This window comes from Canis lupus, chromosome 15, assembly GCF_003254725.2.
Source record: "Canis lupus dingo isolate Sandy chromosome 15, ASM325472v2, whole genome shotgun sequence".
In the NCBI taxonomy this organism is placed as follows: Eukaryota; Metazoa; Chordata; class Mammalia; order Carnivora; family Canidae; genus Canis; species Canis lupus.
In genome coordinates, this window is record NC_064257.1 from 34447905 (window position 1) to 34467562 (window position 19658).

Consider the following 19658-nt stretch of genomic DNA (forward strand, 5'->3'; position numbering starts at 1 on the left):
GTAGTAGGTAAATCTAGTTTCTTTTAAATGATGCTAAGGAGTTATACCCCTGGCCTCCACTATCTATCTACCTGGACTTTTGATCCTGAAGACTTCTGGATAATGAACATTCCACTTAGTTTGGCGGACTTGCAACTCTGCCTTGTTCACGTGAAGTTATTCCAGCAGAATTCCTTTAAAAGAGGTTAGGGATACACAGAAATAAACATTTATAATGAACTAGAAAATATCAATCAGGGACATCATCTGCATTGGTAAATACACACTGGTCAAAATAAAATTAAACACACAATATAGAAAAATATTTATTAAGCTCTTTAATTATGTGCACACAGCTTTTAGAATGGTAGCATTTTGTAATATTTAGAGATCTTCAAGTTTTATTTTTTAATGCTGACCTTTAAATTGTCTTTTTTTTTTTTTTTTTTTTTCCAAGAACTAGAGGTTTAGAACTCTTGTAAACTGGAAACTGTTTACTGATCCTGTTACTAACAAGCACCTCAAAAAGGCAGAAGGAATTCAACATGGGCATATTTCAGGCAAAATACCAAAAAATTTCAAAGCTAAATTAATAAAATAATTTAAAAACCTGATTCCCCAGTTCATTCTTTTTCTTTTCTTTCTTTCTTTCTTTTTTTTTTTAAACATTCTCAAAGGGTTGCCAATAAGTATCCTAAATATTTCTGGAGCTGTTTTAACGCTCGACCTGTCATTAGTATAATCCTACAATCCTGACACTAATGCAACATAGCATGTAGCCAGTACCTTTTCTTGAGGCACACAGTAATACAGTATCTAAATGCCACATACGTTAAAACTTCAAGCTTTATTGAGTCACACTGATTTCATCCCTTTTGATCTGCCTTTTCTCCAAGAACATCATTCCCCCGTAGATCCAAGTTCCTCTAGTTGTTTCCTTTGTGTTGTTTCTAGTTCTTCTAGTCTTTTGCGAAGTAGAGAGAGTTCCCTTTGATGCTGTTCCTCCTTAAAAGCAAAACAAAAAACAAAACAAACAAACAAACAAAAAACCTCAGAAAAGCGGCTGGAAAAATAACTGTTAGGCAACAGGCTGAGTGGCTCTTTCACTCAGGCCTGCAGCAGCTGGCAGGGAAAGGATGACCATTTAAGCAGTCTGAGAAAACAGCAGCATGGGCCAGACTACTAACTAGTCCTCACTTCTCCCCTGCCTCAGGCACTAGCCTTAAGCAACTCCCAAAGTCTGCTCTTCTGTCTAGGTATAAAACTCACCAGGGAGTGAATTAGAAAATACTAATGCAGGGCCCAGACATACTTACATGGCAATGTTCTAGCAAGGCTGAAGTTTAAAAGCAATTTATCATAAACAAAGCACTTGGTCTGAGATTCAACTCAGTGACTAAAATCTTTGCTGCTTACAACATTATAAAATATAATTACTTATTAACAGCTCATCTTGTTGAAAATCACCCAGTTTGATTCCTCCAGTATCTCAGGGACCTGATACAGTGGAATGAGCCCAGGATTTGGAATCAGACAGACTGAGGTCTGACACTCAATTCTGTAACTTACTAGCTATGACCTGAGGCAAGTCACTTCACCTCAGACTCATCTTCCTCATCTGCAAACTGGAATAATGACACCTTCCCTCAAAGCATTTTCTGTTAGGATTAAATAGTTTTATGGAAAATGCCTAACGCAGAGCATTAGTAAATGCTCAGTAGTAGCCAGTAATCGAGTGAGCTATAAACTCTAGGTTACTCAAAGACTCCTCAGTCAAGTTTCTTCTTTCCAACTGCCGAGGAGATTTCATTCCAACACCATCACTAAAGGATAGAATAGATTCAACAAATTTCTACAGATATTAACCCTGAACTTAAATAGGTAAAAACTTACAGAAATGTTAGTGCCTTTTTTCCTCTAACATAAGTGCTCCTACCTGCATATGAGCAGGAAAGGATAGGTCCATGCCCGGAACCGTGCCTGATGACTGAAAACTAACAGGATTGATGGATGCTGCTGGAGGTATGTTAGGAACCAAAATTAAACTTCGAAATTCATTATGTCTTCTCTGTATGTCCCTCAGTCTTTTTTGAAGCCTTGTATATTCTTCAAATGGAACATTTTGTCTTAAAAAGAAAAAAAGTGTTTCTGTTATTTAATAGTTATATTCTATTGAAGAATAGTATGATTCATAAAATATAATTTTAAACTGGAAGAAAATGGACTTCAAAATTGTAAGATTTATCTGTATATAGACATAAGATTCCATCTAGAAAGATAAACAGGAATATGACATCTTAATCATATGCATTACTGTTAGCACTGCAAACTCTCAACTCTTTTTTTTTTAAATAGATTTAATTATTTTAGAGGAGGTGGGGGGAGAGAATCTCCAGCAGACTCCCTGTGTCATACTCTGCATGACAATCTACTTAAGATTGAGCAGAGCACATTGCGCTCTATGTCAAGCTTCACTCCACACTGCGACCCTAAGATCATGACCTAAGCCAAAACCAAGAGTTGGAAACTTAACCAACTAAGCCACCAGGCACCCCAACTATCAACTCATTTTAAATTTGCCAATTAATCAAAGATTAAAACTCTTGATACTTTTATTTTCATTTCCACTGCACTCCCCCAACCTATGAAGCTTGAAACTAAAAGACTCCTTAAACCAAAAGGGTGCCTTATTTTATAGAAGGAATCAAATAGAAATAGAGAAAATACTAGGTTGAATCTTACAAAATTGCCATTTTTATGGCAATTTAATTTTTATGTAAAATTTTATGGTTCATTACAGGGAATTTCATGTTGTTCAACCTAATCATTAAAATTGTAGCTAATGGGGGTGCCTGGGTGGTGCAGTTAGTTAAGATGACTCTTAGTTTAGGCTCAGGTCACAATCTCAGGGTCATGAGTCCCCACATGGGACTCTACAGAGTGGAAGCCTAAAGTTTCTTCCTCCCTCTGTCCTCCACCTGCATGTGCATGTACTCCCTCCTCTCTCTCTCTCTCTCTCTCTCAAATCTTTTAAAAAATGTAGCTGATGGCAGGTGAAGCTACCCACCAACTTTAGGGGAAAATGATTTGGGATGATAAGCTGATAAAGCTAACTTTTCAGGCCTGTAATTACGTATCATCACTCTTTTGGACGTGAATTTCCTGACCATCAACCACACCACTAATTAAATACAATTTCAAATCCACTCAAAGTTCTAGATGAATGAGTGCCATAGCTGCCCAATCATGAATTGATAATATTTCTAAATGAATGGTTATAGAAAAGGTAATAAATTGAATTTTATTTTAGAATAAATTTGGTGGCTTCATACTTTGGAATAGAGTATTATAAAGTTTGCATGAATTCGGGACTCTGGGTGGCTCCATCAGTTAAATATCCGACTCCTGATTTCAGCTCAGGTCATGATCTCGGCGTTGTGTGACTGAGCCCCATATTGAATTCAATGCTCATCATGGAGCCTGCTTAAGATTCTCTCTCTAGGGCAGCCTGGGTGGCTCAGCGGTTTAGTGCCGCCTTCAGCCCAGGGCATGATCCTGGAGACCTGGGATCAAGTCCCACGTCAGGCTCCCTGCATGGAGCCTGCTTCTCCCTCTGCCTGTGTCTCTGCCTCTCTCCCTCTCTCGGTGTCTCTCATCAATAAAGAAATAAAATCTTAAAAAAAAAAAAAAAAAGATTCTCTCTCTATAGGCAGCCCTGGTGGCACAGCGGTTTAGTGCCGCCTGCAGCCCGGGGTGTGATCCTGGAGACCCGGGATTGAGTCCCATGTCAGGCTTCCTGCATGGAGCCTGCTTCTCCCTCTGCCTGTGTCTCTGCCTCTGTCTCTCTCTGAATGAATAAGTAAATAAATCTTTTAAGGGGGGAGGGAAAAAAAAAAAAAAAAAAAAAAAAAAAAAAAAAAAAATAAATCTTTTAAAAAAAGAGAGAGAGATTCTCTCTCTCCCTCTGCATATTCCCCACTCTCCTACTCTCTCTCTCTCTCTCTCTCAAAAAAAAAAAAAAAAAAAGATATGAATTCCAGAAGTCTATAAACTTCAGGTGTTCTAAAAAATGAACTTCCACATTATATAATAATTACACCCAAGAAGGCCAGTGCACATTATTAAACATCACTGCTTAATATTATTGGCAATTTCCATTACAGAAAAGTCTGACATTGTCTCAATGCTGAATGAAAGCTCCCATTAAAATTAGCTGAATTTGATGTTTGTATTAACTTGAATCAAATAGGTCATATAATGCCACTAGCACTAATATGGCAAATCACCTCTGCTCAAAAATGTTCATCATGCAAATCATTAGCTGTTTGTAATGTAAATGAAAAACCAGAAGCTGTGGGCCAATAATATTTTTCCACACCAAGAAATCAAAAGTCTTGATTCGAAGTTCTAGCTACATTTTGTGAACTATGCAATACTACAACTGTCTTGTCTCAGTAGCAAGAACTCATACCACTACTGTCTACCAAAGCCAGTGAACTTTCCTGACCTTTCCTGTCAATCCCAATCATAATATAAATGCCTGGGATGTGTTTAAAGACCTTTTGGTTTGAAGGAACATTCAGCCAAAAAAAATAACAACAAGGATAATGAATTAGAAATACAACTAACAGTTTTAGAATTCTAAATGTAAAAGAAAACAAGTGCCTTACAGAGAAATGGAAGGGAGGGAAGGAGGAAAGGAGAGAAATTTTAAAAGAAAACAGTACATTATTACTGATAATAATGTTATACTGATATTATACTGATAATAATATTATACTGATACATTATACTCAGTATCAAACTTCTGTAATATCAAAGTCACTAACTACATGGGATATGTATGTATACAATTACCTATTTAACACCTGATTTTCTGTTTCTAATTCTTCTCTCTTTGCCTCTAAGATTTCTACTTTCTCCTGTAGTCTCTTCAATTTGTTTTCATGAAGAGATTTTCTCTAGAAAAAAAGAAACAATATGAGCAAGTACATTAATACAAAATCTCCTATTTAAACAAAATATAGAGAATATTTTACTCAACAAAAGAAATTTTACTTAGAGATAAATATTTTCAGTGAATACTAGGAAAGATTAGTAGATATGATTCTTATCGAAAATTGCAAAGATAATAAGCCACAGATGTACCTCATATCCTCATGTGACAAATGGAATTGTTATGAATGCAAACCAGAAAATGGGTAGCAATAACTAAACTGCTGCAAGTAAAGCATCTAAAAAAGGAAGGAGTCAAATTTTACTAATGAGCTTGCCTGTCACCTGATAAGGAATCACAAGCTCCTTATTTTCCCAAAAGATATGTGTTTTATAAAAGAACTAAAATTTTAAAATTAAAAGCATGCTTACAGGGGCACCTGGGTGGCACAGTTATCTAAGCGGCTGCCTTCAGCTCAGGTTCCAGGGTCAAGCCCTGAATCGGGCTCCCTACTCAGTGAGAGTCTGCTGCTCCCTCTCCATCTGCCCCTCCCTCAGCTCATGATCTCTCTCACTATCTCTCTCTCTCAAATAAATAAATAAAATCTCTGGGGGAGGAGGGGAGAAAGTATGTTTACAACTGATAAATTGCTACCAAAGCAATAAAGAATCAGAAAGCTAAGATGGATTATGGATGCATCTCAGTTTGAAAGTATGCCTTTCTAAATATTAAAAAGAAATAATTTAAACTTTATAAAGGGAACATTTTCTAATATGGAAAAATCAGTGTATAGTAAAAAGTAGTATATAAAAATAATTATTTTTTCATTTTTACAACGAAGTGTTTGTTTTTTAATAGAAAAATATGTATAACTGTTGCAACTCCTTTAGTAGCTACAGCTCTTTCAGGTATTTGTTTTGTAATTCTTTCTTTTGAAGTATATCAGGCTTATAGAAAAATGCACAGAACGTAAATGTAAAGCAAAATGTAAAACTCACAAAGCAAATGCTGACATTCTGACCTGCAGATCAAGAGCACTGCTATACCAGAAGTGCCCCTACCCTTCCTCCTCGTAATCTCTACCCCTTTGTTTCCTCTGAAAAGATAACCAACTAATTTACTTCCAAAGCTATAGCATAGTTTTCCTTATTTTTGAACTTCATATGAACAGAATCACAGTCTTTTTGAAATTCTTTTTGTCATCCATTTTATAAATATACATCTTATCCATTTTCCTATGGATGAAAATTAGAATTGTTTCAATTTAAGGCCATTATGAATAAAGCTTCTATGAACGTTCCATGTTTTTTCTCTTTGAAATTGAAAGAATTTCAAAAAGAAAGGAAAGAAAGAATCCTTTCTCAAAGGATTGTGAGATTTGTGTTATTGCTTACAGGAATAGTTCACTACCACATCTTAGACTGTACTTATGAATATCACGTAGCTTAATGTATCTACCAGTCCACCACTGAGGGTCATCTGGGTTATTTCCAGTTGGGAGATAACACTGCTTTGGGCATTCTTTCTCATCTTCCCATTGATTCCCATCCTCCAGCACCCCCAAAAGGTTGCCTCATGCCACTTCCACTCTCCTCTGGCAAAGGAACCATTTTTCTGTCCTTAATCACCGTAAGTATGTATTTATATGTTTACAGGTAATTTAAGACTCTATCTACCCGTCTACCTGAAGAAAAGAAATTATACAGTATATACTCTTCAGTCTCTGAGTTTTTGTTGTTGTTGTTGTTCAATATGCCATCCATATGACTAAGACATGTTATTGTATGGCACAGTTCTCTTCCATTGTTATGTTGTCATCCATTTTATAAATATACATCTTATCCATTCTCCTATTGATGAAAATTAGAATTGTTTCAATTTAAGGCCATTATAAATAAAGCTTCTATGAACATTCCATGTTTTTGCTGGATATAATCTACTCATTCCTCTTGAGTACATGCTCAGAAGTGAGTCACAGCTCTAATAAATACTGCCAGTTTTCCAAAGTGGTTCTATTAATTACATCTCCACCAGCAATACAGGAGTGCAGCCACTAGGGAAAATAGTTCAGTGATTCCCCAAAAAATTAAAAATAGAACTATCATATGATCTAGCAATTATATACACAATGGAATATGATTCAGTCATAAAAAAGAAGGAAATCTTGTCATTTGTTATAACATGGAATGACCCTGAGGGCACTATGGCAGGCAGAGAAAGACAAAATACTCTATATTCTGTTATGTTGAGAATCTAAACAACAAATGAAGGAAATAAATTCATAGATACAAAGAACAAATTGGTGGCTGCCAGAGGCAGAGGGTGAGGTGTGGGTAAAATGGGTGAAGGGAGTCAAAAGATATAAACCCTTAGTTACAAAGCAAGTCCCATGGATGTAATGTACAGCATGGTAACTATACTGTATCATGTATCTGGAAATTGCTAAAAGTAAATTTTAAAAGTTCTCATCACAAGAAAAAAAATTTAAACTATGTATGGTGATGGATATTAACTAAATTAATTTATTGTGATCACGTTTAATGCAATCCCTATCAAAATACCATGGACTTTCTTCAGAGAGTTAGAACAAATTATTTTAAGATTTGTGTGGAATCAGAAAAGACCCCGAATAGCCAGGGGAATTTTAAAAAAGAAAACCATATCTGGGGGCATCACAATGCCAGATTTCAGGTTGTACTACAAAGCTGTGGTCATCAAGACAGTGTGGTACTGGCACAAAAACAGACACATAGATCAGTGGAACAGAATAGAGAACCCAGAAGTGGACCCTGAACTTTATGGTCAACTAATATTCGATAAAGGAGGAAAGACTATCCATTGGAAGAAAGACAGTCTCTTCAATAAATGGTGCTGGGAAAATTGGACATCCACATGCAGAAGAATGAAACTAGACCACTCTCTTGCAACATACACAAAGATAAACTCAAAATGGATGAAAGATCTAAATGTGAGACAAGATTCCTTCAAAATCCTAGAGAAGAACACAGGCAACACCCTTTTTGAACTCGGCCACAGTAACTTCTTGCAAGATACATCCACGAAGGCAAAAGAAACAAAAGCAAAAATGAACTATTGGGACTTCATCAAGATAAGAAGCTTTTGCACAGCAAAGGATACAGTCAACAAAACTCAAAGACAACCTACAGAATGGGAGAAGATATTTGCAAATGACGTATCAGATAAAGGGCTAGTTTCCAAGATCTATAAAGAACTTCTTAAACTCAACACCAAAGAAACAAACAATCCAATCATGAAATGGGCAAAAGACATGAAGAGAAATCTCACAGAGGAAGACATAGACATGGCCAACATGCATATGAGAAAATGCTCTGCATCACTTGCCATCAGGGAAATACAAATCAAAACCACAATGAGATACCACCTCACACCAGTGAGAATGGGGCAAATTAACAAGGCAGGAAACAACAAATGTTGGAGAGGATGCGGAGAAAAGGGAACCCTCTTGCACTGTTGGTGGGAATGTGAACTGGTGCAGCCACTCTGGAAAACTGTGTGGAGGTTCCTCAAAGAGTTAAAAATAGACCTGCCCTACGACCCAGCAATTGCACTGTTGGGGATTTACCCCAAAGATACAGATGCAATGAAACGCCGGGACACCTGCACCCCGATGTTTATAGCAGCAATGGCCACGATAGCCAAACTGTGGAAGGAGCCTCGGTGTCCAACGAAAGATGAATGGATAAAGAAGATGTGGTTTATGTATACAATGGAATATTACTCAGCCATTAGAAATGACAAATACCCACCATTTGCTTCAACGTGGATGGAAGTGGAGGGTATTATGCTGAGTGAAGTAAGTCAGTCGGAGAAGGACAAACATTATATGTTCTCATTCATTTGGGGAATATAAATAATAGTGAAAGGGAATATAAGGGAAGGGAGAAGAAATGTGTGGGAAATATCAGAAAGGGAGACAGAACGTAAAGACTGCTAACTCTGGGAAACCAACTAGGGGTGGTAGAAGGGGAAGACGGCGGGGGGTGGGAGTGAATGGGTGACGGGCACTGGGGGTTATTCTGTATGTTAGTAAATTGAACACCAATAAAAAATAAATTAAAAAAATTATTGTGATCATTTCACAATATATAAAAATACTGAATCATTATGTTGTCCACTTGAAACTCTGACATGTTATATGTCAATTATATCTCAAAAAAAGATTGTTGAACTCTATAATAGCCTAAGAGGGCAAGCATAACAAAATGATGCATACGAATGCTTAAATTTAGTTGTTATTCACAGAATTGCCAGAAATAATAAAGCAAATGGGATAACAAAAAAAAAAATTAACTGTTACTTGACCTTTTTTTCTGTAATTTTTAAATTGTACATAATAGTTTGATAGATTTATTTGTACTTTTATCCATACAATCATGTCATGTGTGAATGACAATTTTACTTCCTCCTTTCTGATCTTTTATTTCTTTTTCTTGTCTTATTATGCTAGCTAGGGCTTCTCATAAAATGTTAAGCAAAATGGTGATAGTGAACATACTTCCCTTGTTCCTGAACTTGGGTGCATAAAGGGAAGCATTCAATTATTTAATAAGTAAGTATGATGTTAGATATAGAACTTTTATAGTTACAATATCCCTTCTATTATTTTAATGAATGTATCATTAAAGGGTGTTGAATTTTGCCAATTATTTTTGTGTCTATTAAGATATCATGATAGTTTTTCTTCTTTGTTCTATTACAGTGTTGAATTATACTAATCAATTTTGAATGTTAAGCTACCTTATATTCCTGGAATAAACCCTACATGTTCATGATATATTATCATTTTTATATATCACTGGATTCAATTTGCTAGTATTTAAGATTTTTATATCTGTTTATGATGTAATTTTTTTTTCTTATAATGACAGTAATGGGTTCTAACCTTATAGGTAGGGATGTTTTCCTCTCTTTTCTATTTTCTGGGAAAGTTTATGTTAAGAATGGTATTATTTCTTCCTTAAGTATTTGGAAGAATTTATCAGTGAAGCCAAATGAGTCCGGCATTTTCTCTATAGGAGGTTTTAAATTATGGTTTCCATTTACTTAACAGATACAGGACTATTCAGATTATCTAATTCTTTCTGTATTAGTTAAGATGTTCCTCAAAGAATTGGTTCATTTCATCTAAACTGCATAATTAGCATAGCTGTTTTTGTAATATTCTTGTTGTTCTAATGCCTTTAAGAGGGCCACTAGGCTGGCTTAATCAGTAGAGCATGCCACTGGTGATTTCGGAGTTGTAATTTGAGCCCCATGTTGGGTGTAGAGATTATCTAAAAATAAAATCTTGAAGAAAATATATATAGTGATATCCCTTTTTCATTCATGATATTGTGTGTCTGTGTTCACCTACCTATTTTGTGGTGAATTAGGAAAAAAATGAGTCTAAGGCTTTATCAATTTTGTCACTCTTTTTTAAAAAAATCAACTGTTGGTATTTTAAATTTCCCTAATGTATATTTTATTTCATTTATCTCTGGTCGTATCTTGAGGATGACGATGATATCTGCAGTTAAATCTATACAACAAGTTTGTAATTCAGTTATTGTTTTAGTACTAACCTTGCTATTTATTTTAATGGTTTTGTTTTCTGGAGCAATTCTCAAGCTTGTATTTTTTAAACATATAATAACATGGTAATTTTAAAGTCTTTATCTGTTAAACTCCGTTGCCTAGATCCTCTATTGGGGAGTCTCTTTATATTGGTTAGCATTTCTCTTGATTTTCCATGTTATCTTATTTCCTTGTGTGACTGGGATGATGATGATGATTATTAATAGTTAGGGCAGTTTTAGGTTTATAGAAAAATATAACAGGAAGTAGAGAGTTTTCATATATTCCCCCCATCACAGTTTCTCCTATTATTGACATCTTACATGGGTGTGGTACACTTATTAAAGTTAATGAACCAATATTGAAACATTATTATTAACTATAGTCTGCATTTGACATTAAGTTTCACTCTTGGTGTTGTACAGTTCTACAGGCTTTGCCAAATGCATAATATCATGTAGCCACTATCATGGTATTATATAGAGTAGTTTCACAGCCCTACAAAATTCCCTTTGTCTACCTATTCATCCCTACCCTCTACACCTTACCCCCACCACCCATGGCAATCACCGGGGTTTTTTCTGTCTCCACAGTCCTGCCTTTTCCAGAATGTCATACAGTTGAAATCATATAGCATATAGTCTTTTCAGACTGGTTTCCTTCACTTAGCAATATGCATGTAAGGTTCCTCCATGTCTCTGCATTGCCTGACAGTTCATTTCCTTTTATCACTAAATAAAAATATCCATTGTATGGACATAACAGTCTTTTTTTTTTAATCCATTTAGCTATTGAAGGACATCTTGCTTACTTCCAAGTTTTGACAATAATGAATACAGCTGCTATAAATGTGTGTGTGAACATAAGTTTTCATTCATTTGGATAAATATCTAGGAGCATGACTGCTGGATGGTATGGTTTGACTATGTCTAACTTTGTAAGAATCTACCAAAGTGTATTCCAAAATAAATGGCTGTACTATGTTCTAATTCCACATAATGAATCAGAGTTCCTATTTGTTCCATATTCTTGCCAGTGTTTAGTACAGTTGGTATTTCAGATTTTAGCTATTCTAATAGGTATGTAGTGTATTTATGGTTTTATTATATTTTATTTATGCTTATTTTTAGCTTTTATTATATAAACTATGGAAATAATTTGAAGTCTTTAATGTTATTTTCCCTTAAAGTAGATTTACATTTGCTTCTTGCAGGCAGCTAGAAAACTAATATTTTGGGTAAATTTAATCTAATTAGAAGGACTGACATTATCTTTGCAAGCTATGCTTCAATTCTTGCAAAGGCCAGGCTAGTTTCACTTCATTCTTAGTCCAAGAATATATCCTTCCCCTTTGGGGTCCCAACCCAAAGCACTAGTGTACTTAGACCTGAGATCTTCTCTCTGGCAGATTCTGAACTCCAATTTTTGTTCCCCAAGCCCTGTGAAGTTGTCAAAAGCTTTGCTTCACTCCTCAGCCTCTCAACTATTTCTTCTGGAATCAGCAGTTTCCTCTAAGGGAAAAGCAACTCTTCACAGGCCTTGCTCACCTCTAGGTTTCCTCCCTCTCCAGGATCTTGGCCTCCTAATTCTTCACTGCTCTCCATGGCGATATTTTTTAAAATACTTTGTCCGATTCTTTTAGCTTTCATGTGGAGAGCTTATCCACATATTTCCTAGTCTGTCACCATCAGAAGCATATGCTCCTTTTAGGAATTTTAGTCCAACTAGTTAGCAGACACTTTAAAGATGGAAATGCTCAATATTTCATTATTGTATGATTATATAAACCTGCAATCTTAAAATCTAGTCATATTTCTTCATTTTTATTGCTCATTTAAACTGCATATGCAATTTTCTTATTTCATCATCAAATCTTAATCAAATATATATACACATAACACACACACTGAGTGCACATTACACTGGGCCTTATATAAACTATAGGTAATATAAAACATAGGTATTTCTGAAGAGAATTCCAGCCTATAAGTACCACATCATGAGAAAGGGCTTTCTAGAAAGGATAAGAAATGAATTAGGGAGAATCTATAATACTCTGGAGATGTGGTTTTCCCTGAAGGTTCTCTAGGCAAGGGATTGATAAGTAAAAGACATTGTTTTGTGAAATTTGATATGGCATCAGTGTATGAGATAGACTCCAAAGTTTGCCTCCTAAGAGGCAAAGATGGGGAGAGGCTTGATGCCAGGGTTCAGGACAATGTTGTCCTCGTTCTCATCACTGTAAAACACCCAACCATTTACTAAGCACTTACTAGTTGCCAAGAAATGAGCTAGAATGCAATAGGAGCGCTGGCTGGTTGGTTGACTAAAAGACCCAATGAGTATCTCAGACTCCATCACTATAATCATTTCTTCACAGACACCCTCAATATCGTGACTCGAGGGCCACTTTTCTTCAAAACTTGACATTTATTAAATACAACTCTAGGGATCCCTGGGTGGCGCAGTGGTTTAGCGCCTGCCTTTGGCCCAGGGCACAATCCTGGAGACCCGGGATCAAATCCCACATCGGGCTCCTGGTGCATGGAGCCTGCTTCTCCCTCTGCCTGTGTCTCTGCCTCTCTCTCTCTCTCTGTGACTATCACACATTAAAAAAAATAAATAAAAATAAAAAATAAATAAATAAATAAATAAATAAATAAATAAATAAATAAATACAACTCTACTGACTGCACATATGGGCCTACACAATTGAACACAGTTGGTAAACATACCCACAGCTATGCACTGCGCCGACAATCCTAATTTCCCCTAATCTAATCATTCTCCCAAACTCTTACTTTTTTTTTTTTTTTTTAGTAACTTCTTGTCTGTCCTCATATCTCTAACACCGACACTCTTCACAGTCTTTTCTTCATTTGGCATCTAGAACCTTCTTGGTCCTCCTACCACTCCTTCTCAGTCTCCTCCTTTTCCTTTTTTTTTTTTTTTTTTTTTTTTTTAGTCTCCTCCTTTTCTTCTCAACTTCTAAACTTTGGCATTCCTCAAAGTTCAATCCTCAGACCCACTCTCTTCTCAGTCTTCCTTTACTTCCTAGCTGACTTCATTCAATCCCTTTGCTTTCAATATCATTTATGCGATGATGACTCCCAAGTCTTTATCCCTAGTCCAGTCTTCCTTCCTGAATTCCTGATTCAGGTATCTATACCAGACTACTGAACATCTCCACCTGGAAATCTAATGGGTATCTCAAAAAGCTAACATGTCCAAAAGAAGTATCTGTATTTTGCCATACCCTTTTCCTTCTGTCCCATGTCAGTAACGGCAACTCTATTTTAACTAAGTGTTCAAGTCCAGTATCTTAGTCATATTTAATTTATATTTTTCATGTCCTACAACTACTGTAAACCCCACCTTTAAAATATAAACAGAATCTGACCACCACTCCACTATTTGTCTCTCTATACAATAGCCAGAGATTCTTCTAAATACATAATGCAGATTATATTATTTTTCAATTTAGAATTCTCTAGTGTGTTCCTCTCACATTCAGAATAAAAACCAAAGAATAAAAACATCACCTGGCCTCCTACTACTTCTGTCTCTATTCCAGTGACCTAACTCTCCCTCCTTGTACTCCAACATACCAAGCAGACTCCTGCCTCTTTTACTTGCCATCATGTCTGGAAACACTGTTCCCCTACATAAACGTGGCATCCTTCCTCCTTTCCTTTGGGTTTCTGCTCAGATGTTATCAGAGAAGCCCTCCCTGACCACTTATTTCAAAGAGCATCCTCTATTCCCCTTAGTTTTCCTCTTAGCACATATCTCCACCTGAAAAATATTTTTTTATTGTCACCCACACACTGCAATGTAAGCTCCTCAGCACAGTTTTTATTTCTGTATCCCAGTGAACAAAACTGGTACATAAGTAGGTACTCAATAAATCTGTTGAGTAAATTGGCTAAATGAATACAGAGCAACCGTCTAGTGGATAGAGCCTGAGTGAGCTAGGATGTTAGCCAACAGGAATAAAAAGAAATGAGGGGAGGGGGGAAAATACAAGGCACATTACAAAGAAAGAATTCATGGGCCCGAGTGACTGTAAAGGATTGAACAGTGTCTCCCAAATATTCATGTCCACTGAGATCTCAGAACATGACTATGATATAAAAAAATTTATTTGGTCTTTGTCCTGGGTTTCTAACACAGAGATCCTACAATCCTTGGAATTTCTGGAGTGACAGTAGTGTTTTTTGTAATTCACAACCAGCCCTTTTCAATTACCCCTGAGTTTATGCTAATGAGGTAACTTAAGGTTGGGCCCCTAAATAGCGTCAAGATGGGGATGGCCACCAGAAAGACCAAGAGAGAGGGAATTTTCAGTAGCATTCCCCAACTCTCTACTCCTCAGAAGGAAGAGGGATTGGAGATCAATCTCTATAAAAACTCTTCAACAAAGAAACCTACACAGTTGCCAGGTTAGTGAGCACACTGATTTGCTAGGAGGATGGCACACTCAGAGAGCACATGGAAACTCCATGCTTGCCCTCAATCCTTCGCTCTATGCATCTCTTCCATTTGGCTGTTCCTGAGTTGCAACCTTGGTAATAAACCAGTAAATGTAAGTAATTTGTTTTCTTGGGTTCTGTGAGTAGTCTAGCAAAGTATCAGACCGGAAAAAAAGTCATGAGAACCTCCAATTCATAGCCAGTTGGTCAGAAGTACAGTGGCCTGGGACCTGGCATCTGACACAGAGGCAGTCTCCTGAGACTGAACCCTTTACCTTGTGGAATGTGATGTAGTATCAAAATTTAACTAAATGGTTGGACAATCTAGTCCAGAGAATTAGAAAACTAGTTGCTGGTAAAAGACTCTAGAGTGACCTTCTCCAGAAAAAGTGTCTTTACAGATAAATCAAGTTAAAATGAGGTTATATTATATTAGGGTAGCCCCTAAATCCAGTATGACTGGTGTCCTTATAAAAAGAGGGAAATCTGGACACAGAGACAAGACGCAAAAGGAGAACACCAAATAAAGACAAAGAGACAGAATAAAATAATATGCCTACCAGCCAAGGGACACCAAGGAGTGCTAGCAACCGCCAGAAGCTAGGAGAGAAGTGTGGAACAGATCCAGCCTTTGGAGGGAGCACGGCCCTACAGGCATTTGATTTTGGACTTCTGACCTCCAGGACTATGAAACAATACCTTTCTGATGTTTTAAGACACATAGTTTGCAGTAATTTGTTGTAGCAGCTCTTAGAAACCAATACAGTGATTAGATCTGGGGGAAGGGAACCCTCAGGATGAATCAAAGGTTTGAAGCCTAAGTGATAGAAAGAATGACATTCTACTAAAAGAAAGGAGAATTCAGAGGAGAAACTGGCTATAAGGAATGATTTTAATTTTGATTTCAGTGGTCTAATACAATCACAGGATTGTCAAGTGGGTCCCTCGGTGTTAAAAATATTATTACAACACAAAGGGGCAACAGAAAAATTGAAAGAACACTAATAGAAGAACCAAATCTGGGATTCCCCTTTTACCACCTTCTAGCCAGATTCAGTGAACTCTTTTCAGTAATGATGCTAAACGACCACTTATCTTTGATACCATTCTTTTCTTGTGGCTTCTACAACACCATACTGTAGCTCTTACCTCTATGACCATTCCTCTACTAAATCTAGTTCCTCTTTCTAAGTCAATTTAATTCTTTGATTCTTCTAAGTCCTTTTATTCTTCAAACACTTGCAAAATCTCAAGTGTCTAATTCTTTAACCTAATCTGAAGTACTAATCTCTATGCTTTACATTCCATTATTTCTAGTTATTTGCACAGTACCCTCACTTAAGAGACTAAGACATGAGTACAAGGAAGAACTGCCATCAGTTCAGATCTGACACGTGTTTAGTGGAATATGTCTTCTCTCTCTCTTTCTACTCCTCACCTGACAGGTGTTCTTCACTCCATCATGACAACTCCCATTTATATCCTTTCATAACTAAAACACTTCATATTTTTCTCTTATTTAGCACCATATTCTATAACTTTTTTCCTTCAAAATAATTTTAAAGAGTCACCTTTCCCCTTCACTCCCATTTCACAAGCCTAAATTCCAGACTTCTTACCTCATTTTATTAAAATAGCTTCCTAATTGGTCTTCAGGCTTTCTTCTCCCTGACACTGGTCTCAAACTTTAGTGTCCATACAGATCACCCAAGAGTGACCATTAGTATTCTTCAGATAGTACATGTTATCTTATTTCTCCAACTAGATTATATGATCATCAAAAGCAGGAATTAATCATGGCTTATATTTTCCTTAAGTGTATAATATAATGATAGGCCACACAACATATTCAACAGATATTTTACAACTTCAAGACTACAATTCATATTTCCCTCAAAAACACTCATAACAGTAATCTAGCCAAGAATAATTTCAGAGAAATATACCTTAAAATAAAAATAACAAGTTGTCATCTCAAGTGCCTCAAAAGGAAAAGTACAACTTATTCAGCTCAAACCAAGAGATCTCTCTTCATACTCACACTTCAACACTGTATAAGAGAAAAACATACAGGGAAGCCAACAATCACAGAAAGGCATTTCAACTCAAGATACCTGGTCAAGTTTTTCCAAACAAATCAACACATCAAAATATCATTACATAAAGACTTTACCTAGAAACACTTATCAGAAATGACATAAGCTTTGTGCATAGGAGGTTGGAGCTGTAAATAAACAAACTCAGATGGCAGTGAGCCATCTTTTCTAGCCTCAGGGGAAAAACAAAGCTACTACATCCCAGTTATAAGAATCACTCACAGGAAAGCACCCTAAAGGATTTTGATTTCTGCCCTAAAGTTAGTATTTTGTGACTTGTTTTAAATAAGAAAGTTATGGTTTTTATTAAAGAACTTAAAAAGTCTATTGCACTCTTAAGATTTATATTTATGTAATCTTACGACCAAAATTTTCATATAGAAGCATTATCTTTAATTTGAATGAGAAAGAGTTTGAATTAAAGAAATTAACTTTCTAGAGGATTATTCTGCCATAAGGAATAAGACTCATACGGGTACAATGAAGAGAAAAGCACTTAAGTATCTGGAATCAAAGAAATTGGGAAATTAAAAGAGTAACAGCACAGAAAGAGCACAGGATTTAGAACAGAAAGTGTAAATCTGAGTCATGGCATTGAATCTTACTAGTCAGATAATCTTGGTTACCTACCACTTCAGTTCCCTAACCTGTACAAACTACCTGAATGCCAAAATCCCCCACCCCTAAATTTATATGTACTTACAGACTTTTAATAGTATTTCTATGTCACATATATTATCTTCCCACTTTAACTAATGTAAAGTTGTAAGCCTCTAGGGAAGTGTCCCACATGATGATGATAGCCCTGAGTCATAATTATTCATTGAACTGAACAATTTTCTAGGACTTAAAATCATAACTCACAGATCACATTTTTAAAAATGATATGGATATTTCCTATGTTCACACCCATCATTTGGCAGGTATTTCAGTAGCAAAGAAAATTCACCACAGGTCACAATATTGATGAAAGGTTATTTTGCCAGTGTTCTTAGATTATCAGTTCTTCCCTTATTTCTAGTATACCTACGATTAAGTTGGTAATCTCTCTCACCACTGGATGTCACTTTTGCTCCAGAAGAAGTCAACCCAAACTAACCTCAGTGGTAATTAGAATCTATCTGATCTTTAGAATACTAATCTCTAAAACCTTAACATAAATATTTCTCTGTGAAAGATAAAGTCAGCTCTTATAATTTCTAGTGATTTTTGGCTAAAATCTGGCTTCAGATGCTTCTAGGCTTCAAACAGTACAAGGAACCATAAATAAAATTTCTAAGATCATCCCAAGCCATAAAACACTTCACTGAAATCCCATTAATACCCACACAACACTCAGTACTTATATGGACAGAAAGAAAACGAAATGATACATACAGGGGAAAAAAAGAAAGTTTATATTTGAGTATAAAATACTGAGATTCCTATATAATAAACGCTGTTTTCTAATTTCAATGTTATACTACTTCCAGCATTATGGGAAGAGAAAAGCAATATTTAGAAATCAAAAAAGTGGAGAAACAATGACTTGTAGACTTCTCATATTGTCACTCCAACTCTCAGGACACATTTGGTAGTTATGTCCAATAACCATAAATAGGTGACTAGGAACAGAGTCTTTGGTTTCCAAAATCAGAACACCTAAATGATATACAGTTCTCTTCTCTTATGCAAATATGAAGGGCTAACCTTTCCAATAAACAGAAACACTAAGAGACTGGTGTGCCTATGCCTAGAAGTACCTTCCTCTCATCTCAGACCCTCTCGCCGCCCTAAAACAAATGCCCTGACTAATGGAACTTATCAAATGGGAGCATATTAAACCATTTATGGGATTTTTTAATGCCATCCGCCCAACCTCCATCTCCACACACATGCACCAAATCTTGTTGAAAATAAGTGCTGAATCACTGCACCATGAATCATGGTTATGGATGGGACCATGCTACATTCCTTGGGTTTGTGCAGTAGAAAAAAAGTTGCAAACCACTGACCTAGATGAAATCATCTGATTACATTATTTCTATGATGCCCTGAACTATTTCCAAGAAAACAAAGTTTTTAGATTATGGAGTAAATATATGCCTGCAATTGCAAAACTTGGAAAAGATCATAGCTGTGATAACTATCATGCTGTTTCAGAAGCCAGGAGAAGGCTTAGTTTCTCCTCCTGGGGCAAGGAGACACTTGCTCCTACATTCCTGAGTTGGAAACAAAAAAGCATGTTAAAAACAAAAATGATGTTACAAGTTTATTGGTTAAGCACAGTTGAAACAGACCAAATCACCCTGTAATTTAATTGCAGAAATGAGTTAAATAAGACTTACATGGGCTGGTCTAGAAACTTTATCAATGAAAAAATTCTGTGGGAAAATGTATGTCAGCTCTGAAAAACCAACTTGAACATGAAATTTAGAAATAAACCTGTTGAGCAGTTTGCATTTTCCCAATTTATCTCTGCAAGGTTGACAGCGAAATGTCATGTTTAAATATCAAATTAAACATACACTAGAATCTCAGTTTTAATTACATTTTATTCTCCCAGAATAATTATGTTTTACTCTATCGAAATCACTTTAA

The 19658-nt window shown here is 36.1% G+C and overlaps 1 protein-coding gene across 10 annotated transcripts in view; it reads right to left on the reverse strand.

The window, feature by feature from the left end:
* CEP83 (centrosomal protein 83) overlaps positions 1-19658 on the reverse strand; it is a 147451-nt gene that overhangs the window by 22685 nt on the left and 105108 nt on the right. For 8 of the 10 annotated variants that reach the window (XR_007402197.1, XR_007402196.1, XR_007402198.1 and 5 more), the window contains 4 exons: positions 4837-4940; positions 1916-2105; positions 811-984; positions 72-173 (listed from right to left, as the gene is read on the reverse strand). Coding sequence is in view for 1 of the 10 variants with exons in the window: in XM_025438863.3 (XP_025294648.1) it covers positions 880-984; positions 1916-2105; positions 4837-4940 (399 nt within the window). In the remaining 9 variants the exon portion in view is untranslated. Of the gene's footprint in view, positions 1-71; positions 174-399; positions 985-1915; positions 2106-4836; positions 4941-6599; positions 6766-19658 lie in introns of those variants that run through there. The other 2 variants (XM_025438863.3, XR_003132972.3) reach the window with 2 other exon arrangements.